The sequence below is a fragment of the Girardinichthys multiradiatus genome, chromosome X, assembly GCF_021462225.1.
Source record: "Girardinichthys multiradiatus isolate DD_20200921_A chromosome X, DD_fGirMul_XY1, whole genome shotgun sequence".
NCBI classification, from domain to species: Eukaryota; Metazoa; Chordata; class Actinopteri; order Cyprinodontiformes; family Goodeidae; genus Girardinichthys; species Girardinichthys multiradiatus.
Genome location: NC_061817.1, coordinates 15,749,166 through 15,775,762, shown reverse-complemented (window position 1 = coordinate 15,775,762; position 26,597 = coordinate 15,749,166). Strand labels below are relative to the sequence as shown.

The window sequence follows — 26,597 nt, the reverse complement described above, 5'->3', positions numbered from 1 at the left end:
AATCGTTTAGAGCCCTGGCTAATGTCTTGATATGTTGCTTCAACATTCGCTCATGATGTTCTTTTCCCTATGATCTTATTTGTTTTGTGAAATGCACCAGTCCCTCATACTGCAACACCACCAGAACATGATGCTGCTCCCATGAAGGTACAGAACTTGTGTGTTTATGCTTTTTCTTATCAGCTTCAGCCAGCATCATCCCAAGGTCTTTTCCTTTTGTTCTGTAGTTGATTGAAATTGTTTTCACCAAAATATGTCCATCTTTGGGACACAGATCCACGTGTCTTTCCTAACTGGAACATCATTGAACATTACCAAACTCTGGATACTTGCATATGTTTGAACTGATGAAAGTGGCACCTTCAGGAATCTGGGATTGTACCCTGGGATGAACCAGACTTCTTGGGGTGCATAAGAAATTATGCATTAACCTATCAGAAACTTACTAACAAGGCAAAATATGATAAACTGTCTCTGGGGGTGAGCTGATGTCTCTGGTTGTGACAAGAGCTTTATGTCAAACCACATCCTTAAGATGGTGAATTAATCAATCTGAATATTAGAAAGTAGCTTTTTGGAAGTTTCGCAATAGGATAGATCCAGAGATGTGCCTCCAGTGAACTCAAGTATTGCAAATTAACCTATGAGAAGTTTACAAAGCCATAACATCACCATCTGGGCTGTCCAAAATTGTTCAAAGCCGTAGTGATCTTGGAGGATACAAACTTCTGAATTTGAAGTAAGTAAAAAATAATCTTTCTCATTTTTCTGCTGTTTTTCAAACAGAAATAAATGTTTTAACCTGAACTGACTTAAACAAGGAAGCTGTTGGTCTGATTTACCGTTAGACAGTGGGTGAAAAAAATGTTATGTGTGGCCTGGTGGTGGCACAGGGGTAAAAACAAGTGACCCATATTCCAAGGCTTGCCACAGCCCATTGTAGGTTCAACTTCCAGTCTTCCCCCTCTCTCCACCCCTTTCCTGTCAGCTTACTGAGAAAAATAAAGGCTATTAGTGCCACCAAAAAAATGTTTGTTTTTTTAAACATTAAATCTGAATATCTGGGACTGGTACAGTAAATATATATATATATATATATATATATATAGAGAGAGAGAGAGAGAGAGAGAGAGAGAGAGAGAGCCTTTTGGTTTCTGGAGTTTGCCATATGTAATACTTGCGGCCATTTTTCTGCATCTGAGTTGCTAAACTCCAAACTAAACTCCAAACCTAATAAAACCATCCCGTTCATTTTGCTTCTGTTTGTTCCTCTTCTTTCCAATGGAATCCCTTGTTCCCTGCAGTTGAGCCACTGTGAGTTTGAGAGGAAAGCACAGAGGAAGGTTGGACCGTCAAAGGAATCTTGAGGAGTTTCAAGGGTCTAATCCAGTAATTTTTTGTTACGGTATTATTAAACCTGAGCAACAATTAAAATTAGATGTACTCATCCGACTTTGTGCTTAATGACACATTTAAAAGTGTCAACCGAATAAAATCAGTCTGCATGCATTTAGTTATTGCATATGCACATGCTTTGTGTGCATTGTTTAAATCTGAGGTAAGCAGGCAAATCTCATGCAGACATGCAGAAGTTTTGATCACAAGCTGGATGTTACTGTTGCATAAACAGTCATGGCCCAAATGAAGGAGGGGTTGAGAAAAAGAGGGATTTCCACTCAGGAATGTTCACTCAGTCTTACAGAAACACGGAGGGAGTAAACAAAAGCGGCAGACTCAGTAATCTGCCTCCTAATCAACCGATTCAAGCTAAAGTGAGGATCACTAATATTACACTTTTGGTCTGCAGAGCTGTTGATGCATGACTGTTGCATGACAATGACATGATGACTGCTATGGAAAATTTACTAAAAGACTGGAAAGGAGGCAACCTGCTGCAACCTGCAGGAGGTTGCTTGTTTAAACTTATAATACTAGTTTTATAACATAGCTTCATATATAGGATTCATTACACAGGGCTGCTGTTTAGGAGCGGCTTTCAGAAAAAAAAAGCATTACTGTTATGTAATGTGCTCGCTCACTGACTGAGCCATAATAAACACACTGAGGAACCATCTGTGTTTCACAGGATCTCCACACAAGATTAATGCATCCTGTGAAATAAGAAAGAAAACGCCTCCGGGACCAACTGGGTCGTTTGGTTTGAACAGAGTGCAGCTAGAGACATATTCAGAGTTGTGTTTTATAGATCATTGCATAAACATATAATTTATAACTCTTAACCCACAATCCAAACCAAAGCATTCACCCTATGTTTAAGGGTTTGCTCTTTGCCCATAAACAGTTGCCTATGTGGCTGTGCAGGTCTTTCAGCATGACTAAAACATTTTAACAAGTGTTCACAATTGACTATAGAGGTTGCACTTCTCATGGTTTGTGTTTTCACACATCTGTGTGGTCGTTTGATTTGCTTCAAATGCAAATTAACTCATGTCAGCTATTAGGTTCAGCTCAGCTCTCATCTCATCTCTGGAAGACAAACAGATCAATCCAATTCATTCCAATGCAGTCCAGGCATACAGTAAGATTTAGATTCACTTGCATGAAATTTGGTTCAACATACATTAAAATACAGTAGTTGATTATTTCAATTCAAGTTAGTAAAAAGTCATTCTTCAAAGGAAGCCTAGTGGATTGCATCAAGTCATTGGCTTTGCAGCAATCCCTCCCCCTATGTAAGGATGTGGTGACAGTGGAGAAGAAACCTTCATTTTTACCAATTAATCAATTTCTTCGCTCAGGGAAAAAAAACAGAGCTAAACAGCCAACATACAAAGGAAATAGAAGCAGTTGCTCAGTCAGTGACCTCATCTGGGTAGGAGAGAGAAGTGGTTATTCAGACATCTCTATCTGCAAACTTGAAAAATATTTAAACCTCATATGATATGGTGTGATATAAACACATCTGTTGTGCAACAATAGGTTGGGTTTGACTATGAATAACTAACCAAAGGCAATTAGTAACGAGGTTGGTAATTTTAATCAAATTTACCAAGTCTGACACCATCTGATTATCAGCTCCCAGTCTCTGTTATTGTTTTATGAATACCTGCCTGGGCAGGTGTTGTATTATGGAACAGCAGATGAAGGAGTGAATTAGTGCACTGGTGTTCTCAAACAGCAAGTCCTACACACATATACAGAATGCATAGCTTCTCTCCAAAGTATAAGGATTATATAACAAAATACTTTAACTGCCACTTTAGACAACAAACTCTTTAACTAGGCTAACATCCAACTAAACTAATAAGCAAAAATGAAAAAAATCATAAGACAAATAATAAACTATGGAAAAATTTGGTAACAAGGAACAAATAGGAATAAAACTGAAACACAAATAAAATAACTGATGAAGTGATATTACAGTTTAATGTGAATCTGTATGTTTAAGAACCAAGGTTTGTGAGGAACTGGAAACGAGGCTAAATTAGCCTTAAAAACTAACTATGACCAGCAGTTGCTTTGTGTTAAAACAACCTGTTCACAATTCAAAGCACAAGGGAAAATGAAACAATATTTTGATAATATAATGTTTAAAACAATAATTTGCTTAATTATAAATCAATAACATTTTGGACAATTGATTCTTAATGTTGTGTTAACTAGCCATCACAGTGACTGACTGAATGGTGTCATGGACTACCAAGATGGTGGTGAAAAATGAATATGTACTCCCGGTTTGGCGAATGGACATTAGGCGTGATGATGTCACATTTGGGATTAGTGGCTCAGCTTAACAACTAAAATCATAGCGTCCGCTGCGCTATGTAGCCACCTCTGTAAGTCTCACATGTACTTTTAAGTACCATTAATACAAATGATTGTCTTTAAGCATGCAGTTACTTAATTACTTAAACAACATACTTTATGTGTTTTTGTATTGTAACTGTGTGCATTTAATTTAACAGATTAAAGATTAAAACGTAATAAACTATCTTACACTCTGATGCATCTATAGCACTGATATACATCTCTGCAGCTATAGGGACAGTTATGTCGGGTGTCGTCCTCCTCCTGGTCTCCTTCTCCTCCCCTGTGGTCATGGCGCCTCCTCCCAACGCTCCCTGTAGAAAATGCTGTGACCACATGTCGCCAGCAGAGGGCAGCGGAGATCATCCAACAATGGGAGAGTTCAGCCATGTCCCAGAGATTCGCACCTACATCAACATGACTATACTGAAAGGTGAGTCTTGTAATGCCGCAGTACATACAATAATATGTCCCACTCCTGAGATGTGTTCCAAAGGTTTTATTTAATTTCAGGATCATGGGAGAGCTTTTCAAGGAAATTAGAAAGAAAAGTTTATTTTTTCTTCTCCACAAACTAGATTTGAAGAAGACAAAATGTCATAGTCATTATTCTTCTATCCTTTACAAGTCGGTGGGGGACAGCCACAAACTTTAATGTATTTTATTGGGATTTGATGTGATAAACCAACACAATAGTGCATAATTGTAAAGTGCAAGGAAAATTGACCCTGGTTTTTAAAATCTTACCCAAACAAAAACCAGGAAAGCATGGTGCACATTGCTATATAACATCCTTTGCTCTGATACCCTGAAATAAAATCAAGCGCAACCAATAGCTTTCACAAATCACTTACTGTGTTAGCAGGGTCCACCTGTGTGTAATTTATTCTCCAGCAGTTCTGTGAAGGCCTTGTTAGAGAACATTAGTGAACGAACAGATAGCTGTGGAGATGTTCAAAGCAGGGTTAGGCTACAAAACAAGATCCCAAGCTTCGAACATCTCACAGAGTTCTGTTCAACTTGTCATGCAAAGAAAGAATGAGTTGATGAGTAGATAGATGGAGCTAATGCCGCATTTGATTTGCCCTGGAGGTTGAAGGTCGAAGCTGGGAATGATGTGACACTCCAGTTGGGACCAGTCTAGTTAAATTAGAAAAAATTTGACTTTTGCTCATTGTTGTGGTGGCAAAAAACTACTTTACAGCATGTTTTGCCCCACTGGGTTAAAGAGAACAAGTCAGAAGTGCTGATAAATGTAGTTTCTATCAGCTACCTTTGCTAGATTTCACATTCAAACAGCCATCTTGGAATGGAGCTTCACCTTCCAGAAGGAAGTCCAGACCTAAAACCTACCGAGAGTCTATGGCAAGGCTGTTCACAGAAACTCTGTATTCCATCTGGCTGAGCTTGAGCCATTTTTCAAAGAATATTGGAAAAGACGTTCAGTCGCTAGATTAGCAAAGCTGGTAGACATACCCTGAAAGACCTGCAGCTGTACCTGTACTACCTCTAAAAGGTGGTTCTACCAAGACTTAGGGAGACTGAACACAAATCCACTACATGAAGACATTTAGACATTTGTTTTTTAAAACCATTTGGATTATTTGATTAATCTACAGATTTCACTTTGAGAAGTATAAGTAGAAATAAAGTGCCAGTCTGTCCTTAATCACACAAATACAGTCTTATTTGAATTTTTGCTCACAGCTTTCTTACAGCTCACTGAAATATTAGACCACTCTTGCATAAACTCCCCTTCTGCTGCAGGATGTTTGTGGGTTTTCTTGGATGCACTGCCTGGTTAAAAGCCTTCCTTAGCATGGCCTGTCCATTTCTTAGCCATTCCCTGCAGATTTTTTTATTTTGCCTTGGCTAGTTTTCCAGTAGGAATGTTCAGGTTCAATTCCTCTTTTGAGCAGATGGCCAGAGTAGATTATTTTGAGAAATGAAAACATATGGAGCTGTTAGAAAGTAAGGTAGATGGTTCGTATTAGCCTTTTCTATGCATTTAGCATCCCTTGTTTTTGTTAGGATTACAGTCTTAGTAAATCCTATAAATGAAAAGACTTTTCCTTTACTTTTTATTCTCCAATAAATTGTATTTTTTATGTGTTCTTGTTGGGTCTTAAAAATTACCTCACTTTAGGTGATAAAGGAGATCGTGGGGATAGGGGAACCCCAGGAAAAGTTGGACATGAAGGCCCTCCTGGGGCCCAAGGCATAGCAGGGTCGAGGGGCAGTAAGGGCCAGATGGGCCCTCAAGGAGACCCCTGCAAACTTCAGTACTCCGCCTTCTCCGTCGCTCGTCGTAAGTCCCTGCACAGCGACGACGCTTACCAGGCGGTGATATTCGACACGGTCTTCGTCAACCTAGACAACAGCTTCGACATGTTCCAGGGCAAGTTGCCGGGTCGCTGGCGTCTACTTCTTCAACGTCAACATCCACACGTGGAACTTCAAGGAGACGTATCTGCACATCATGCAGAACGACATGGAGCGGGCAATAGTGTACGCCCAGCCCAGCGACCGCTCAATCATGCAGAGCCAGAGCATGATGCTGGAGCTGCAGCCCGGCGATGCTGTCTGGACGCGCCTGTTCAAGAGGGACAGGGAGAACGCCATCTACAGCGATGACGTAGATGTTTATATCACTTTTAATGGATACCTCATCAAACCCAGTGGGGATTAAGACAAAGAGGGAAGGGCCGATGAGAACAACAGAATGTTTTAAATATTAATAGAGCTTCCAGTAATTTGATAAAGTATTCACACCATTGGACATTTTTCACACTCTGCCATATTACAACCACGAACTTCAATAAATTTTGAGATAAACCAACACAGAGTGAAAATTTCTAGGACGTTTTACTACAATTGCCGCTGCAGTTTTTGTCAAGCTTTGCACATTTAATGAGTGAAACTCTGACAATCTTCCCCATTCTGCTGAAGGGATGCGTCCCACAGCATAATGCTGGCACCACCATGTGTCAACATGGAGACATTGTGGTCAGGGGCATGTACAGTGTTAGTTTACCACCACAGCATTTTGCAGGTGCAGAAATATATAAATATATATTTTATAGAAATATATGTTTTGATCTTATCTCATCAAAGCATCTAATCAAAGCACCTTAATCATATTTTGGTAACATCCAATCTAATGAACAGATTAAACTCTGTCAGTATGGTATAAAATATGTTTGGTTTTTTTTTTTGGTAGCCTACCAAGGATACTATAAGACTTCACCACACACCCCATGACTTACACCTTCAGACCTGTAAGTATAGGAGAAATGTTCTGCTATCAAGAAATCCAAATGTCATAAACATGTCCTCTATTTAAGACCCACTGAAACTTTCTCCCTGACCTGTTATTTAGGGGTACAGAGTAAAGAGGGTAAATAAAAAAATCAGGCCACACTTTAAATTTGTTGAAATTTGTTACATTTGTTTTCAACATTTTTTCAGTCATTTTGTTTTGTCTCCCTTTCCTTTCACTTCCAGCTTATTCACTGTTTTGTGTTGGTTTATCCCATACAAATCTAATTCAAAACAATGAAGTTTATTATTGTGACATGAATAAATGTGGAAACCTTTGCAGCAAAGTGTTTTTCCCGTTTTGTGGGTGAAGTTTGGATTAAAAGAAGGAAACAAAAATGTAACACGTTGTTTAAACTTTTTCTAGGGTTCTGTTGAAATCTTAGCTTGGTTAAAATAGGTTGACTGTCATATTCTTCCTCTGTAGACCAGGATGGACTACAGAGTATTGGTGGTTCATGTTTTGAGTACAAGCTTCTTCCTCCAGCTGGCAACTTCCTACTTTATTCTGGAATGCAGAAACCAAAATTAATTTTTAATTTGTACCCTTAGAGTAAAATATCCATAAAGGCTTCATGTTTACTGTGTTGCGGCCATTTGGGTAACCTTACTTGAGTAGAGAAGCCACTGAATGCAGCATAACAGTGTCAGTTTGAGGAAATTTTACCCACAGCTGTAAATTCATACTGGGAAGAAGAACTGTTGTTCTCTGTCTCTGGGGTGTTTTGACCAAAGCTCATTACAGACATTTCAGCACAACCTCAGGAAAGCGTGTCATGTTGTAAAAGGATGGTTAGCAAACCTCAGCCAACACTAATTCTTCTATATTTAACCATCGTGTTGAACATTCTTTTGAGGCTTTTTAAAAGTCTTTCTGTCTATTGATGAAGACTAAGGACTGAGAAAAAAAATAAATAAATAAATAATATATATATATATATATATATATATATATATATATATATATATATATATATGTGCATGCTGCTGGTAACAAACTGTCTAATTTAGGATAATCTTTGCTAAATTGTCCGTATGTTCACAGAACACTATTTCATCTATCAGGTTAGTGCATTTTCACAGATCAGGAGCCAGAAATAAAAATTTTGTCTTTCCAAAAAAATTTTTATAAACAAAATTTATGTGCCTAGAAATTACTTTCTGCTTTATTCCTGCTAATTATATTTGTGTGAACAATAGACACCAGGCCCTTAAAACTAGAAACTCCTGCTTTGTTGTCAACTGTAATCAAATAAAGCCCAACTTTCTTGCAAATAAACTGTTTAGCAGACATGTAAATATATGATAAAGGAAAATCAGAACTACAAACAGTTATTTGTGTTATTTACTCTGTGACAGATGAGTGACAGATTATGAACATAAGGTCGGACATGAATAAATTGACTTTATTTTATATCAGTTTACGATTTTATTATTATGATCTTTGTTCCAACAACAAAGCAAATATGCTTTTTTTGCAAATAGGTCTTGGAGTTGATATTTCCAAAGCCAAAAACAATGTAATTTCAATCAAATGACTAGTGATTTGTTTTTACTGCCCCTCCAATAAAAATTATTTAATGAAATCAAATTGTGTCTCTCTTGTCTAAAGGAGATAATATAGATGATGTGGGGTCCTCCTTCAAACAGCACTTGGTAGAGGAGCAGCAGCTGGAACAGCTGCCTGAGAAAACGATGTGACTCCTTTGTCAGCAAGGCCTTTGGTCTCCATGGTAACCAGCTGTTGTAACGGATGATAGCTGGTGCTAGCTTCTACCCCTCCTCAGATTCACACCACAGCATCATGATACAGGGTTACGCAACACACCAACAGTTAGCCGCTGGATTCAAAGACGTTGCTATGGAGACGGTTGAAGCAAGCTGGTCATTCTCTTACATTTGGATATACGAGCCCCTCAAAAAACAGGCCTCAAGGTGCATGGAGACAAAGTTACACATAGGTGAAGAGAAGCTACTGTGGATGTGCCTTTCTTGAATTTAGATGTTTGGGGTGCTCATTGATCGATGTTTGTTTGATCTTGTTTTTGTTTTTTTTCAGTATGATGTGATGCATCTGCTCCCACAATTATTTGGCACCGATGGTAAAGTTTTGTACAAAAGCCTTATCAAATTTCTTGTTATGGAGATGCCTTTCTGCAGTTCTCTAAGAGTGAACTTTGAGATATGCTTTCCATCCAGGTCACCGTGGGCAGCGCTCCTTGATACTGGCGGAGGTTGATGAAGAACTCATCCCACTTATGTGGGGATATTTCCATGAAAAATAAAATGTAACCAGTCACTTTGAAGACGTTCTGATGCTGGGGGACGGTGAAATGATTGGTGTGGGTTAATACACCCAACAACCAAACTGAAGGTATACCCTTGCAGTTTCAGCATTGAATGGTATTATTACATAAACAGTTTAGCATTGTTTTTGCCATTTCTGTCTCCTTTCTGTGGCTTTAGTTAATATTTTCGAAGTATAAAAATGGCCGAACAGCATTCTCAACAGCATTTTAAGACACCGCACCAAAACGAGTTGCTCTCAGGCGCACCTCAGAACATGTAAAAAAGGAGCCTGTGGAGCTACATGAACAAGGAGTTCAGACCAAAGCATCGCAGTTCCACTTTATCTAGACCACAACTGAATGATTGAAGTGTGAAAAGGAAGCATTTAAAAACATGATATGTCCGCTTTTAAAAAAAGCGAAACGTACTTTAAGGTTTGATTTTTCTTTGTGAGAAATCAGTGATTGTGGACCTACTGTTGTAGTTCAGTGCTTTGACCACTCAAGAGCAGCAATGTTTCTTTAGCTTTAATTAAGGTCCAGTAGGCCTGTGAGTGGGGATGGGTACCATTCACATTTGAACCAATACCGTACCGATTCCCGTTACCTGGGAATTGGTACCTGTACTCACAGGGAACCAGTTTTCGGTATTTTTGTGTATGTTTATGTGGTAATAAATGTTAATTCGTTTAATAACAAAATCTAAAAACTTTTTAATTTTACATATTTATTTCGCAATATATAAACTTTAACATCCAGCTGTTTGTAGTGTAAAATCTCAGCTGTTTCAAACATTTCTTGAACATGAAAACTACTAATGGCATTACGCTCTTGTGCGTTCAATGCTGTGTTCATGTCCGGTGTTATATTAATATATCATCATTAGATAGATAGATAGATAGATAGATAGATAGATAGATAGATAGATAGATAGATAGATAGATAGATAGATAGATAGATAGATAGATAGATAGATAGATAGATAGATAGATAGATAGATAGATAGATAGATAGATAGATAGATAGATAGATAGATAGATAGATAGATAGATAGATAGATAGATAGATAGATAGATAGATAGATAGATAGATAGATAGATAGATAGATAGATAGATAGATAGATAGATAGATAGATAGATAGATAGATAGATAGATAGATAGATAGATAGATAGATAGATAGATAGATAGATAGATAGATAGATAGATAGATAGATAGATAGATATCTATACTGTTGTGATCATACAGGGGGAATCTGACGGGGTTTATAGTACATTTATAGGACCATTATAGGATCACAACAGTATAGATATCTGTAGTCTCTCTCTCTCTATATATATATGTATGTATAGATATATATATATATATATATATATAGCTATACATACAGTCAGTCAGTCATTTTCTACGGCTTATTCCATAGTGGGTCGCGGGGAAGCTGGTGCCTATCTCCAGCAACATATATATATATATATGGGTTTTCTGCATGGAGTTTGCATGTTCTCCCCGTGCATGTGTGGGTTCTCACCGGGTACTCCGGCTTCCTCCCACAATCCAAAGACATGCCTGTTAGGTTAATTGATCACTCTAAATTGCCCTTAGGTGTATGAATGAGTGTGTGCTTGGTTGTTTGTGTTTTGTCCTGCGATGGACTGGCGACCTGTCTATGGTGTAATCTGCCTCTCGCCCATAGACTGCTGGAGATAGGCACCAGCTTTCCCGCGACCCACTATGGAATAAGCGGTAGAAAATGACTGACTGTATATATTTACGTGTGTGTGTATATAAATATGTGTTGTTATATTTACATCTATCCATCTATCTATCTATCTGTAAAATGATGATATATTAGTTTATCTAATAACAACACACTAGCTCAACAAATGTACAGGTCCTTCTCAAAATATTAGCATATTGTGATAAAGTTCATTATTTTCCATAATGTCATGATGAAAATTTAACATTCATATATTTTAGATTCATTGCACACTAACTGAAATATTTCAGGTCTTTTATTGTCTTAATACGGATGATTGTGGCATACAGCTCATGAAAACCCAAAATTCCTATCTCACAAAATTAGCATATTTCATCCAACCAATAAAAGAAAAGTGTTTTTAATACAAAAAACGTCAACCTTCAAATAATCATGTACAGTTATGCACTCAATACTTGGTCAGGAATCCTTTTGCAGAAATGACTGCTTCAATGCGGCGTGGCATGGAGGCAATCAGCCTGTGGCACTGCTGATGTCTTATGGAGGCCCAGGATGCTTCAATAGCGGCCTTTAGCTCATCCAGAGTGTTGGGTCTTGAGTCTCTCAACGTTCTCTTCACAATATCCCACAGATTCTCTATGGGGTTCAGGTCAGGAGAGTTGGCAGGCCAATTGAGCACAGTGATACCATGGTCAGTAAACCATTTACCAGTGGTTTTGGCACTGTGAGCAGGTGCCAGGTTGTGCTGAAAAATGAAATCTTCATCTCCATAATGCTTTTCAGCAGATGGAAGCATGAAGTGCTCCAAAATCTCCTGATAGCTAGCTGCATTGACCCTGCCCTTGATAAAACACAGTGGACCAACACCAGCAGCTGACACGGCACCCCAGACCATCACTGACTGTGGGTACTTGACACTGGACTTCTGGCATTTTGGCATTTCCTTCTCCCCAGTCTTCCTCCAGACTCTGGCACCTTGATTTCCAAATGACATGCAGAATTTGCTTTCATCCGAAAAAAGTACTTTGGACCACTGAGCAACAGTCCAGTGCTGCTTCTCTGTAGCCCAGGTCAGGCGCTTCTGCCACTGTTTCTGGTTCAAAAGTGGCTTGACCTGGGGAATGCGGCACCTGTAGCCCATTTCCTGCACACGCCTGTGCACGGTGGCTCTGGATGTTTCTACTCCAGACTCAGTCCACTGCTTCCGCAGGTCCCCCAAGGTCTGGAATCGGCCCTTCTCCACAATCTTCCTCAGGGTCCGGTCACCTCTTCTCGTTGTGCAGCGTTTTCTGCCACACTTTTTCCTTCCCACAGACTTCCCACTGAGGTGCCTTGATACAGCACTCTGGGAACAGCCTATTCGTTCAGAAATGTCTTTCTGTGTCTTACCCTCTTGCTTGAGGGTGTCAATAGTGGCCTTCTGGACAGCAGTCAGGTCGGCAGTCTTACCCATGATTGGGGTTTTGAGTGATGAACCAGGCTGGGAGTTTTAAAGGCCTCAGGAATCTTTTGCAGGTGTTTAGAGTTAACTCGTTGATTCAGATGATTAGGCTCATAGCTCGTTTAGAGACCCTTTTAATGATATGCTAATTTTGTGAGATAGGAATTTTGGGTTTTCATGAGCTGTATGCCAAAATCATCCGTATTAAGACAATAAAAGACCTGAAATATTTCAGTTAGTGTGCAATGAATCTAAAATATATGAATGTTAAATTTTCATCATGACTTTATGGAAAATAATGAACTTTATCACAATATGCTAATATTTTGAGAAGGACCTGTAGATCGACTTCTCCGAAACATGACATTTGAGCTTTCAGATTTACCGTAGTTCCCCTGTGACGCGAGCACAGCACCACGGTTCCGAGCCTGCAACAAGCACGCGCCTTTTTTGCCGCGTGAGCGGCAAGGAGACGCTGGGGAAACCGTATCTGATGAAACGCGAATCGACGTAACACCTGTTACAACACCTGCATGGAAAATCGCCCACTCTTCCACTCCCTCAGTGTCACAATGATGCAATGTACTCGGTAGTACTGAAAGAATTGCTCGGTACCTATAAAAGTACCGAATTCGGCACCCATCCCTACCTGTGAGATTAAATTATCATTAGCAAAAACAGCACATACGCATATTAGATTGTTTTATTTGAACCATAAATAAATGGTTTCTTTTTTTACTTACAAACATTTCTGTTTCAATATTGTTTTTTTTTTTTTTGCATGTTGACAGAAAAAAGCCAAAAAGTTGGAATCTTACAAAGTAATCCGCCACAAAAAACATAAATAGAAAACAAAAGGAATTGACATCCAACAGGACTTACAGTACAAACACAGTAGAGGTGGACTATATCCACACCAACAGCATATAGCCACACGATGGAGACAAGAGTCTCGACCTTTTTTTAAGAAACAATTCTGTATAATGATCGAGGATAAGAATAAAGGAGAAACACCAACATGTCTTGGTGTCTACCACATCAATGTAGAGTCTGAACAACAAGATCCAGCATGGAGAGTGATACACCATGAATAGAAGCACAATGATGGGGAAACCGAACAAAGATAGATTTATATCAAATTGCCACATTAACAGTTAAGCCAAAAAGCTTCGTTTTTCTTTTGGTCTGTAAATAAAGTTGAGAGATCAACAAGCCCCAGTGTATCAAATGTTCCTTCATGTGAATCTGTGATTTTAGTAAAAATAAAGTCCTATAAAAATACTTATTTTTCTCTGTAAACTTTATCAACCAAAGGCACTGTCCTTTCCTCACACTTTTATCACCTAAACCAAGTATCTGAACTCATCATTCCAACTCTAGCCTCAGTGATTAAATACTTTCTTATATTAATACTGAAAGGTCTTCATTTTGCACAGCTTACAGCTGTGTGGGAATATTTGACAGTCGTTTTCAAAGCTCGAAGTAATGCTACAAAAACAAGGCAATGCACCACATGATAAATGCTGCCCATTATAAGTAAACTCTTTTAGGGGACATCGATGTTTGGTACCAACTCTGTTCAGTCCGGTGCCGCTAGGAATATGCCAGTTATCAGTATCGGGATATCCCAAGGTTTACAAAGTTACGGCCTTTAAACCGCTAACATTTCCCACCCAGCCGTCTTTTTAAATAGATGCGAAAGAAAGTGACAAGTTTTTATTTCCACTGTTTGACTGTAAGATCAACACAACTTTGCTCCTCCACCGCCTGTTGCTACACACTGCTGGTCAGGTGGCTGAAACACAGCCCCTACCCATTTCCCCCTGCCTCAGTTGGGAAAAAGACATCCAGCCATGGTGTGAAATGGACATTGTGCACAATAAGCACTTAAAAATATACCTCCAAGTTCAGTGGGTGTTTTGTGTATATTTTTGCTACATTTTTGACAAAGCCTACATTATAGGCAGCATCATTGTAAGAGTAATAATAAATATATCATTTGAGAAGAATTAGCTCTTTCTGTTTTAATGAAACCATGTAGATCCTGTTACGTTTTGATGTCAGTGTTAATGGTGTGATACTGTAGTATTTTAATTCAAGGTTATCATACCTTGAGAATCCCTTGCCAGCCACTTCTGAGATTTTGTACCAGCAGTTGTTTTGTTACCACTTTTACATGTACCTTTGTATAACCTTCTGCAAGTTACTACCTTCTTTTCATAGCCTGCTGCAAGGTTATGACTTTAAGTGACTCCAATAAATCTTATCAACCAGCAGAGGGAGCTAAAACTCCTTTTAGTTTAATCAGGGGTCATAATCGCCTGCACTTAATAAGTGAAACAGCCCATGTAAAATCGGTGGAAATAGGAAATACAGGTAATGTAAAAATATCCAATTAAATGGGATTGTATGCAAGATTCAAGCATTTTTATAATTATCTTCAGAATTCTACAAAATACTACTTCTACTAAGGGAAATAATCTGAGGAGCAATTAGTTGCATGAAATAGATTGTTTACGGGCTGAATGATGATGAAATGATGAAAAGGCAAGTTGACCCAGAATCGTCTAAAAGCAAAGTTTGTACTTTACAAAAAAACAAAACAAAGACAGAACATCGAATACTGATGGAAACAAGAAACAAAAGAACACTTCCCTTTGAAAAAGATTTTTGTAAAACAAAGAGGCACATCTGTGCATTAGCAATCGTAGGAATGCTGAAAGTCCAGTTTAATGTCTCTTAAAACAAGCCGAGACAAACCCAGATCACCAGCTCATGTGCTGCCCGCTGCAGCAGCTGTGCTTTCTTATGCTGAGGCTACGTTGTGGCATTTGGCTTAAAACTGGCCAAATACAAGCAGCTGTACTAAATTTCCAGCACGTTTTGCATGCAGAACCTTACATAGCTGATCTAAAGTAATCACCCGGATACACTGCATGAAAACATACTCTTCACGTCTGGATATGAGGTAAAACAGGACATGTCTCCACTGTCCTCAACTTCTATGAGTGCGTTTTAACATAAAATTCCCTTTCATGCTTAAAAACATTGCATTTAATCTAAAATAAACCAGCTAACTACTGATAGTGCAGCAATAATTAAAACTAAGCTAGTAACACAGAAAACTATCCAAATTGTCCAAAGCCTGCAATCACAACCAGAATGGTCTCTGTGCATCATTTTTTTAAACAGAGTGCTACCAAGGTATGTGAATTTGGTCACAATTGTGGGCACAAATGGCATCATGGAAAACATGGAGTTAAAACGCTTGTGGGGTGGACATGTAGAGACGCATGAATCTAACTGCATCAGCTCTGTGTGAATCACTCATTGAGGATCGACTCTGGCCTGTCGTAACCAAAGAGTCTGAAGTCAGGCTCATAGAGCTTGTAGAGTTCCCGGCGAGCCTCGACAGGCACCTTGCTGAACCAGTTGGTCTCCCAGGTGCTCGCCGTCAGGTTCCTTTGTGAGGTGGGAAATTCCACCACGTTGTCCACCCTCAGCAGGCGTAGGAGGTGCTCCGCGTCCTCCTCCACCGTTTCCAAGTGGCCCACGAAGTCATACTGAATCTGGCAAGGATGGCAAAGTCCATACACTTGCCGCCAGTGCTCATTAAAGGGCATATCCTTCTCGGTCTGAGGGTCCAGAAGATACTGGATGAAGTGGGAGAAAGACGGGTGGACGCCCAGAGTGAACGCCTTGTCCACAGAGGCAGGAGGTGTCGGCTGGTTGGCGTAGCGGCGCAACATAACTTGTGCAAAGCGGCGGTAGAAGTCCTCGTTGCGCATCTCAAATTTGTTCCTATAGGCGGAGATGAGACGCACAAATGGATCCCGCACGAACAAGAACTTTGTGTACTTCTTCAGCTTCACCTGCAAAGGTTAATTCAAACATATTGGATATAGTCTGATTTACACCAAAAAAAAAAGACAAAACATATAAAGACATTTTATTAAATTGTAAGGCTAGAAAGCCTCAATAGTCAGAGCAAAAATTATTACCAATCAGCTGTTTCATTGTTTCTCAAAGCAGTTTAGTTTTCTGACACAGTGGGAGCCTTTGAAAGCAGATCTTGATAAAACAGAATCTACACTACAGTATATGGAGTGATAATGTATCATCTGTAGCAGCAGAGAGCAACAATCTGGCATATATAAGCTAAAATCACTAAAAGAAAGAAACATGGAGATCAAATTTACTATAAAAAACATGCTTTATGACAACCCTTTTATTTTTCCATTAGGTTATCATTTAACATGCATGCATAGCCAGTTCAGCAGCTCATTTGACTTCACTGTGATCTTAACCCTCCAAATATAATCATTAAGGCATAAAGCCAAATTAGCAGTATTTTTAGAACAGACCTTCATGAGGTGCTTTGCAAATTTTCCGTAGCGTTTCCAGAACTTATTAAAGGTAAAGTGCATGCTGCTGTTGTGGACCAGATCCCTGGGAATTGCCAGAGGGTCTCTTTGGGGAGCGCCCTCCTGCTGCAGGCTCTCACTGAGTACGATCATGATACGCTTCCAGTTACTGCACGCTACCTGAAGATAGAAACAAGCAGAGAGGCAGATCAACCCGAGTAGAGGAACAGTAGCTGTGCAATAATGGTATGAGACGCTGACATTCTGGAAAAATAAACCCATCCCCACTCAACAAAAGCAGTATAAAGTACATTGTATATTGCATTCATTTCCTTGATTCTTTTCCAGTTTTTATGATGTTGCAACAAACCATGTTAATATATTTTTAACAAAAGGTACATTCGTGCAGAGAGAGGGTGATAAAATAATAGTGTTACATTTTCTTTACATGTAAAATCTGAAAAGTGTGGAGTGTATTTCTATTTCTATAGTGTTTGCATGAAGGCCAAAAATTAACATTTTGGTCCCATCTAAGCAGAGCTCCTTGGCTGCTTCTTTGACTAATGCTCTCCTCCTCCGGCCTCTCAGTTCAGGTGGACGGCCATGTCTTGGTATGTTTTCAGTGGTGCCAAACACCTTTGGATGATGAGTGCTCTGTGAGATAGCTTGAGATATTGTTTCACAACCTAAGCCTGCATTGAACGTCTCCACATCTGTCTCTCACCTGTCTGCTGTGTTCTTTGGTCTTTACGATGCTGTCCACTAATGTTCTCTAAAAGCCCTCTGAGGCCTTCACAAACCACCTCAATTAATACCGAGATTACAATAGGTGGACTTATTATGACTACATGCACTACTTTGTGTTTGCCATCACAGGAAATTCAGATAAAATAAGTGGTTATAATTATGTGAAAAAATGTCCAAAACTTCAAAAGATAATTCACACTTAAGCAAGACCTCGTTAGTAATAAGATGTTGTACCTTGGGAACATAACAGTAGATGATGCCGTGTCTGTCATCTACAATAAGATGATCCAACTCTTTGTTGGGAATGTCGTCAAATGAACGGTTTTTGCCCGGAAACACCACACTGTCGTTGGCGCACACCTCCTGGAGTAACCTTCGCCTCTTTTCCTGATTGTTTCATTAGGAAGAATAATTATCTTATTATTATCATATATTGGTCATATGACATAAGCCAAGCATGAAAGTTCAACTTTTACTTCTGGTCAGATTTAAGCAAGTATTTTAGTTGTATTTGTTCTCTCTGCCTATTTATTTAGATTTTTTAGAGGAGAAAAGATTAAAATAAGACACAGACTGTGCAGAGTCAGTACCGATAAGCAGGTTCCTGCTCTGCAGAAAATGAAAACACAGACATGCATCAACATCATCAAATCAACTAACACAGAACAACACAGTCAGTCACACAGAAATATGCCTAGAATATCTTCAGCAGAAAACTTCCCTAAATCAGTTTCCGGATGAATAATTGTGCTTATACAGGGGTTGGACAATGAAACTGAAACACCTGGTTTAGACCACAATAATTTATTAGTATGGTGTAGGACCTCCTTTCGCGGCCAATACAGCGTCTATTCGTCTTGGGAATGACATATACAAGTCCTTCACAGTGGTCAGAGGGATTTTAAGCCATTTTTCTTGCAGGATAGTGGCCAGGTCACTACGTGATACTGGTGGAGGAAAACGTTTCCTGACTCGCTCCTCCAAAACACCCCAAAGTGGCTCAATAATATTTAGATCTGGTGACTGTGCAGGCCATGGGAGATGTTCAACTTCACTTTCATGTTCATCAAACCAATCTTTCACCAGTCTTGCTGTGTGTATTGGTGCATTGTCATCCTGATACACGGCACCGCCTTCAGGATACAATGTTTGAACCATTGGATGCACATGGTCCTCAAGAATGGTTCAGTAGTCCTTGGCAGTGACGCGCCCATCTAGCACAAGTATTGGGCCAAGGGAATGCCATGATATGGCAGCCCAAACCATCACTGATCCACCCCCATACTTCACTCTGGGCATGCAACAGTCTGGGTGGTACGCTTCTTTGGGGCTTCTCCACACCGTAACTCTCGGATGTGGGGAAAACAGTAAAGGTGGACTCATCAGAGAACAATACATGTTTCACATTGTCCACGGCCCAAGATTTGTGCTCCTTGCACCATTGAAACCGACGTTTGGCATTGGCATGAGTGACCAAAGGTTTGGCTATAGCAGCCCGGCCGTGTATATTGACCCTGTGGAGCTCCCGACGGACAGTTCTGGTGGAAACAGGAGAGTTGAGGTGCACATTTAATTCTGCTGTGATTTGGGCAGCCGTGGTTTTATGTTTTTTGGATACAATCCGGGTTAGCACCCGAACATCCCTTTCAGACAGCTTCCTCTTGCGTCCACAGTTAATCCTGTTGGATGTGGTTCGTCCTTCTTGGTGGTATGCTGACATTACCCTGGATACCGTGGCTCTTGATACATCACAAAGACTTGCTGTCTTGGTCACAGATGCGCCAGCAAGACGTGCACCAACAATTTGTCCTCTTTTGAACTCTGGTATGTCACCCATAATGTTGTGTGCATTTCAATATTTTCAGCAAAACTGTGCTCTTACCCTGCTAATTGAACCTTCACACTCTGCTCTTACTGGTGCAATGTGCAATCAATGAAGACTGGCTACCAGGCTGGTCCAATTTAGCCATGAAACCTCCCGCACTAAAATGACAGGTGTTTCAGATTCATTGTCCAACCCCTGTATTTGCAAAAAGATCACCAGCATAACATGTTGCGGCAAAAAGCAATAAGTGAGAAGGGATAGTCCTTTATTAATACTGAGCATTGACCTTGTTGGGTGAGACAATTTCACTATCTGAGCCTGACAGCAGAACATTTCTGCCAAACAGACAATACGTAAAAAGATACGTAACATTTAATGATTACTAATTATAACACAAATGGCAAAAATGACCGTCAGACATGTCAGATCCCATTTTCCATCACTGACCCAACAATGACAGCCTAATAACACTGACTGGTAACACCCCAACTCGCCTGTCTCTCTCGGAGCTCTGCTGCCACTGGAGTAAGGTGAATCTTCCATTCCCTCCGGGGGATGTAACGCTCCTCTGACTTCTCTGACTGGTTGCTCAAATCAACTTGCATTGTGTCAGTGGGCTCCCCGGTTCCCGGCTCTAAGAACTGGTTGACGAAGGCGTCTATGTCTGACAGGAAAGATGGGGTCCGTGTGGTGTGGGGCCTCAGCTGGGGAGGTGGGTGAGGGACTTTGGGGCCCGGGGATACCGGGATGTGCAGATAGAGGTTTGAGGCTCCTACATCGTCCCAGTAGATGATGATGAGAAGGATCATGAAGGCCGAGCCCAAGACCACGAAAATGCGGAACATCCTGGATGTTCCCATAGTGACAGCTCCTGGCTACCGAGTCACCATAGCAACAGACTTATGGTTTTGCAGGGGGTCTACACAGCATCACCATGGCAGAAGATTATAACATATACCTGGGTCTGTTCTTCTGCCTCAACCAGGGACTGGAGGTTTGGGTTTGCAACAGGTTTACAAAGAAAACAGAAGCTCCATCTAAGCCTGTCTACAGACACAGTAGCTTCAGCAGACTCTTGAGTCGGATCAGGATGACGGCAAGAGTTGACCCGGCCACTCATAGACTGATGCTACACTCCTGGAGAGAAACAGACAGAAAACACATTTACATTCTTGTAAAAAAGTATCAACACCTCGCAGATTTTCATTTGTTTTTGCTTGTATGTCACACTTAAATGTTTCCGATCATTAACAAACATAAGACAAAAATAATGGCATCTATCAGCCTGGAAAATGTTACAGAGCCCTTTTAAAGGCTTCAGGACTCCAAAGGACCAGTGAGAGCCATTATAATAAGTGGAAAACATTCAACATAAGAAAAAACTGAAGAAATCTGTAAGGTGGCAGACCCAACAGATTTTCACACCAACATCATAAATAGTAAACGGCCTGTACGTGTCTAGTGCTTTATCAAGTCCCCAGAGACCCCACAGCGCTTCACACTACATTCAGCCATCCACCCATTCATGAACACATTCACACACTGACAGTGGTAAGCTACAATACAGCCACAGCTGCCGTGGGGCAGACTGACAGAAGTGAGGATGCCATACACAGGCGCCACCGGGCCCTCTGACCACCATCAGTAGGCAATGCAGGTAAAGTGTCTTGCCCAAGGACACAACATAGCAGGACCTCCAGACAAATCCTGCCACCATTGCCACGGTCGCCCTAAATATATGTTCAACATTTATCCCAGAGATGGACCAGTTTGGTTTATAAATCCTGCATACATGTAATACACAACATGTCTGACTAAATACCTTTAGGAAAGATAACTAACTTACACTGTATGATGCAGAGGTGGGAGCAAGTCATTACTTCTCAAGTCTCAAGCCATCTAGTCAAAGTCCACAGCTTTGGTATGAAGACAACTAGCTTAAATTCAATCTACCTGAAGACTGTTCTTTGTCTCTTTTGTTACTTTGATTTTCCAGCCTGAAGCAAAAATCTAAAGTCGCACAAATCACTGCGAAATAACACAGTCCAACATTTACTGGTACAGTGTAAGATATCAGCAGGATAACCGATTTCTTTTACCAGACCTCTTCAAAACGAACAGTGTGTTTCAATAAAAGCTGCCAAATCAAGGTTTTTATAAGAATATACATATTTTTTCATTTAAATTTTTACTATATATTAAATTTGATTTCATTTAATCTAGAAATCTAAAAAACATTAAAATAACACGTTAACTATACATTTTAACACCATCGTTAATGTGAGAACAGCCTCAGTCATTAGATGTTATTATGAATAAGTGATGGTTTGTTGGCATTTTTAAAGACTCTCTGATGTGTAAAGAAATTTATCATATAATGTGTTGTACTTCACCCCAACTCTGCTTCGGATTGGTTGACCAGTGCTCCGTGATGACGCTTCCCCATTGAAACTCTCCCTCTAGGAAGCTGACATCCCACTGAGAACTGATCAGTTTCCAAGATTTGGTTGGATGAGCCGCTGTTTTGTGTGCATTATATCCATTATTACATTCGTCTATTTTTATGGAAATTCCTGCCAGATTTTGTTTTGTTATCTTATCCCAGTCAGCTTATCGATGGGAGCGTTCGCTTTCAATATTAATCATTTAGTTCTGTAGAGAATTCAAAAGAAACATCCAAACAGCCAAAAGTCTAGTCCCAGAAGAGACCAGTACCTCCCATTAGACTCAGGGTGACATCCCAGCCGATCGATTCCTAACCAGCTTATTTATTCTTATTTTGAATATTTATGTAATTAATGGTTTATGTAAAATAATATAATTTGACATCGCTATAGTTGCTAGACTGGGTTCTTAACGATTCAAAGTTTGAGCAAGTCTGACGCTCGATTTATGACAAGGCATTCTGGCTGCAAAAATTTAATCATTCTTCGGTTAATTCTTGGTTTTTCCCTGAATAAAAACAAAACGATCCGACATTTTCAGCCTCCAAATGCATCAAGCAAGATCTTTAATAAAAAAAATGTCTGAGTTTAAAACAAATTAGATGCGCACGATAGTAAACAGGATAATAAACACAGGGTTTAACAACCTATAAATGTAGTTTACATTTGAGGTTAAGGTTATATGTGAAGAGGACATTACACTAACGAATAATTTATCTTCAAACTAAAAATATTGTGCATCTAAAATAAAATATACTGTAAATAATTTATCTATGTGTAAGTATACTTTATTACTAGAGATGCACCAATGTGAAAGTGATTAGAATTGGCCGCCCTTGCTTGGATTGGCTCTGATTTGTAAAGAACCCACCCAAATACTGGCAAATCTAAATTATTTTATACTATTTACTGAAAGTATCAAACCTAAGAACTCCCACCATTTTTGTTTAGTAACTTTAAGTTTGAATTTAAAATATAGATAAAGATTAGGAACATTTGTGCCTTAATGCAAAAATGAGTATAATCTTATTTTTTTTGCACTTCCTCTAAACAAAGAACCAGCAGCAAAGTTTTTCCCAGTGACATTTTGTTTTGTTGTCTGAACAATGACAACATCTAAGAGGTTTACTAGAAGTCTAGATGCGGACCTGTTTTAGCCCAGACTGAGCAGCGCAACAAACAGAAAGAACAGAACGACAACACCAAGTCTTGAACTCAAGATCCAGTTCTTTTCTAACTGAGCTACCAAGCAAGTTCAGTAACTCTGTGCATGTGATAAGACCTTTTAGCACATATTAGGTTGTTTTTTTTTTTTTTTTGCTGTTGCAATGACATTAATATTTTCTAAAAACCAAATTAAACTCAGTTGTCATCTGCATAGACGACAGGGCTGGGTCCTTTCTGTGTATAGTTCTGATTGGAAAATACTGTTCTTGCTGCACAGCTGACAGTTTTCTTATGGCAACAAACTGAACTTGATCATCATCATCAACTTTATTTACAGAGTGCTTTAACACCAGCCGCAGCTGAAACAAAGTGCTGAACATCGGGGATAAATAGGATAAGGAAAAAACATCAAATGAAATAACAAAGGTAAACACACAACAATGTGAATAACCTAAAAATTCAATACAAAACATAGTAAAAACCAAACAATACAACAAATAAAATTAGTATCTACAAAAGTTGAGTCAAGCCTCAGTGGGGCTGCAGGCCAATAAGTAATAATAAGTTTTTAAACGGCTTTTAAAAAATGGACGGTGAAGGGGCATGTCGACTGTGCAAACGTTATTTATTCCATGATCTCTGATGCCTTCCTGGATGCGTCTCGCCGTCAGTTCACATCCTGTACAGCTCAATATTTCATGACACTTCAGGTTAACAGATGTGTTTCCATCCATCTGTGCAGTTTAAACATGTATAAATCTCATCATATTTACAGTTATTGTTTCCATTTGTTAACCCAAATAAAAAAAATATTGAATAATTTCCACACAGTGATATCATCACCGCAATATCACAAATAAAAAACGGGTTAGTTTCTAATACTAAATCTAATTAAGCTGTCTTTGATTTATACTTTCTGATATTTTTGCACTGTCTACACACTTTTCTGTGGATCTTATGGATTTCTAATCTTAAATCAAAGCTTAGGCCAGACCAGGCAGATTAGCTAAGTCTAAACCTAGACAAGATATACAGGTCAGAAGGCCACTATTGACACCCTCAAGCAAGAGGGTAAGACACAGAAAGAAATTTCTGAACGAATAGGCTGTTCCCAGAGTGCTGTATCAAGGCACCTCAGTGGGAAGTCTGTGGGAAGGAAAAAGTGTGGCAGAAAACGCTGCACAACGAGAAGAGGTGACCTGACCCTGAGGAAGATTGTGGAGAAGGGCCGATTCCAGACCTTGGGGGACCTGCGGAAGCAGTGGACTGAGTCTGGAGTAGAAACATCCAGAGCCACCGTGCACAGGCGTGTGCATGAAATGGGCTACAGGTGCTGCATTCCCCAGGTCAAGCCACTTTTGAACCAGAAACAGCGGCAGAAGCGCCTGACCTGGGCTACAGAGAAGCAGCACTGGACTGTTGCTCAGTGGTCCAAAGTACTTTTTTCGGATGAAAGCAAATTCTGCATGTCATTCGGAAATCAAGGTGCCAGAGTCTGGAGGAAGACTGGGGAGAAGGAAATGCCAAAATGCCAGAAGTCCAGTGTCAAGTACCCACAGTCAGTGATGGTCTGGGGTGCCGTGTCAGCTGCTGGTGTTGGTCCACTGTGTTTTATCAAGGGCAGGGTCAATGCAGCTAGCTATCAGGAGATTTTGGAGCACTTCATGCTTCCATCTGCTGAAAAGATTTATGGAGATGAAGATTTCATTTTTCAGCACGACCTGGCACCTGCTCACAGTGCCAAAACCACTGGTAAATGGTTTACTGACCATGGTATCACTGTGCTCAATTGGCCTGTCAACTCTCCTGACCTGAACCCCATAGAGAATCTGTGGGATATTGTGAAGAGAACGTTGAGAGACTCAAGACCCAACACTCTGGATGAGCTAAAGGCCGCTATCGAAGCATCCTGGGCCTCCATAAGACCTCAGCAGTGCCACAGACTGATTGCCTCCATGCCACGCCGCATTGAAGCAGTCATTTCTGCAAAAGGATTCCCGACCAAGTATTGAGTGCATAACTGTACATGATTATTTGGATGGGCTTTCGCTGTCTTTTAGGTCCATCTGCTAAAGATCTTTGCTGCCAAGAAGCCAAAGCTCCAGGAGAGAGGTGGTTGCATCATGATGATGGAAAAGAAAGAGACTAGTAAGGAAAATGTTGGGCAGTTATTATCAATATTGCAATATCCAACAATAATATTGTAATTTCGTGTTTTTTTTAATATGAAGGAGTGAAGCAAATAAAGTGTGATGATATCTGCTACTACTATGGATGTGGCTGTTTAATAATAAATCCCTAATCTATCATTAAAATATAAGACAAAATATTACAGTTAATTAGCTAATTTGTGTTTTAATCTCTCGTTTTAGATGTTTTTTAATTACATTGAGCACAAGAGAAATTACATTTTTCACCATAAATACCTTACAATTTTCAAAAAGCTTGAAGTTTTACGTTGCGAAAGTCACCTTAACTATTGTCTATATACGTTTAATTTCCCACCCGGCGCGAAGCCCCGTCCGTAACATGCAGATCCAGCCCAAACAAAGCCTGGGCTGACGGCTCGGCTCATAGAAATCCCTGCGTCCTGTCCGCAGCAGCCGCCAGCGGAAGCCAGACCGGACACAATGCGACCTTTGACGGAAGAGCAGCGCCCCAGGAAGATGCTGTTCCCGCACACCGGGAGCTCTCAAGCCCAACCCGCCCAGGACTCGCTTGGTACCCGCGTCGTTCAGGGGAGCTTATATGAGGGGATAGAAAAGAACCGAGTTTGTCTTCTCACGTTCACGGTGTGCCTAACGATGTCAAAGAGGTCCGGCGCACCACGACAAAGGTGTATGCAGGAGCGGTGTATTCTAAAATATCACATTACATTTAACATTTTTATGTAATAAGAACAAATGTATTTAAAACCGAGCGTTCTCACCTCTCCTTTCCCTTTCTGCTCCTCCCGTCGCGTCAGCTGAGCCTGCCCTGTCGGCGCTCCGAGTGAAGACAGCCGCTGTTTTCCCCTAAGAGATGGAGCGAGATCCCGTAATAAAACACCGCGAGATTCCACAGCCTGAGGTTTCTGCAACGTGAGCTCGTGGGGGGGGGGGATAAATTCACTTTTCTAGGTCAGCTCCAACATGACATTTCTCTGATCTGGTATGATTCTTCTTTCCCCTTCCTCCCACGGGAACAGCAGGTTTAAAAATAACTTTTTAAACCCTTAATGCAACATTAAATGTCAACATTGTTAAAAGAATCAAAGAAAAACTGTGACCATGAAAGAACTGTGGTTAAGTGTCACCTAACTATCATGTTATTATAATCTTCATTAGGTGATATGAACACAGAGAGTAGCTGATTCCTATGATCTGTGTGGGATCAGAGAATGTCAAGAATTTGATTAGTAGCTATAGTTCCTTTACTCATGGCACGCTTTGTTCTTTAAACAGACACAGACAGTTTTGCAGTACAAACTAGAGGAGGTAATGCACCATATTTAGCTTTTATGCCCCATGTGCCTAAAA

At 40.0% G+C, this 26,597-nt stretch overlaps 1 protein-coding gene, 2 long non-coding RNA genes and 1 pseudogene across 3 annotated transcripts; 2 read left to right on the top strand and 2 right to left on the bottom strand.

The window, feature by feature from the left end:
- The first annotated feature begins 3,696 nt into the window (after positions 1–3,696).
- Positions 3,697–6,457, top strand: LOC124863296 (annotated as a pseudogene).
- A 2,452-nt stretch (positions 6,458–8,909) lies between these two features.
- Positions 8,910–9,498, top strand: LOC124862568. Its single transcript, XR_007036944.1, has 3 exons — positions 8,910–9,047; positions 9,146–9,188; positions 9,286–9,498. It is a non-coding gene; the product is annotated as an uncharacterized LOC124862568 (long non-coding RNA).
- Positions 9,499–13,217: 3,719 nt separating this feature from the next.
- On the bottom strand, positions 13,218–20,376 carry LOC124862396 (carbohydrate sulfotransferase 12-like). The gene is made up of 4 exons (XM_047356283.1): positions 19,963–20,376; positions 17,878–18,030; positions 16,897–17,076; positions 13,218–16,404 (listed from the first exon to the last, which is right to left on the bottom strand). The coding sequence occupies exons 1-4, from the start codon at positions 20,326–20,328 to the stop codon at positions 15,856–15,858; spliced, it is 1,248 nt and encodes a 415-aa protein (XP_047212239.1). The 5' UTR covers positions 20,329–20,376; the 3' UTR covers positions 13,218–15,855.
- Positions 20,377–20,425: 49 nt separating this feature from the next.
- LOC124862397 lies at positions 20,426–26,116 on the bottom strand. The gene is made up of 2 exons (XR_007036917.1): positions 26,009–26,116; positions 20,426–20,605 (listed from the first exon to the last, which is right to left on the bottom strand). It is a non-coding gene; the product is annotated as an uncharacterized LOC124862397 (long non-coding RNA).
- Positions 26,117–26,597: the final 481 nt, after the last annotated feature.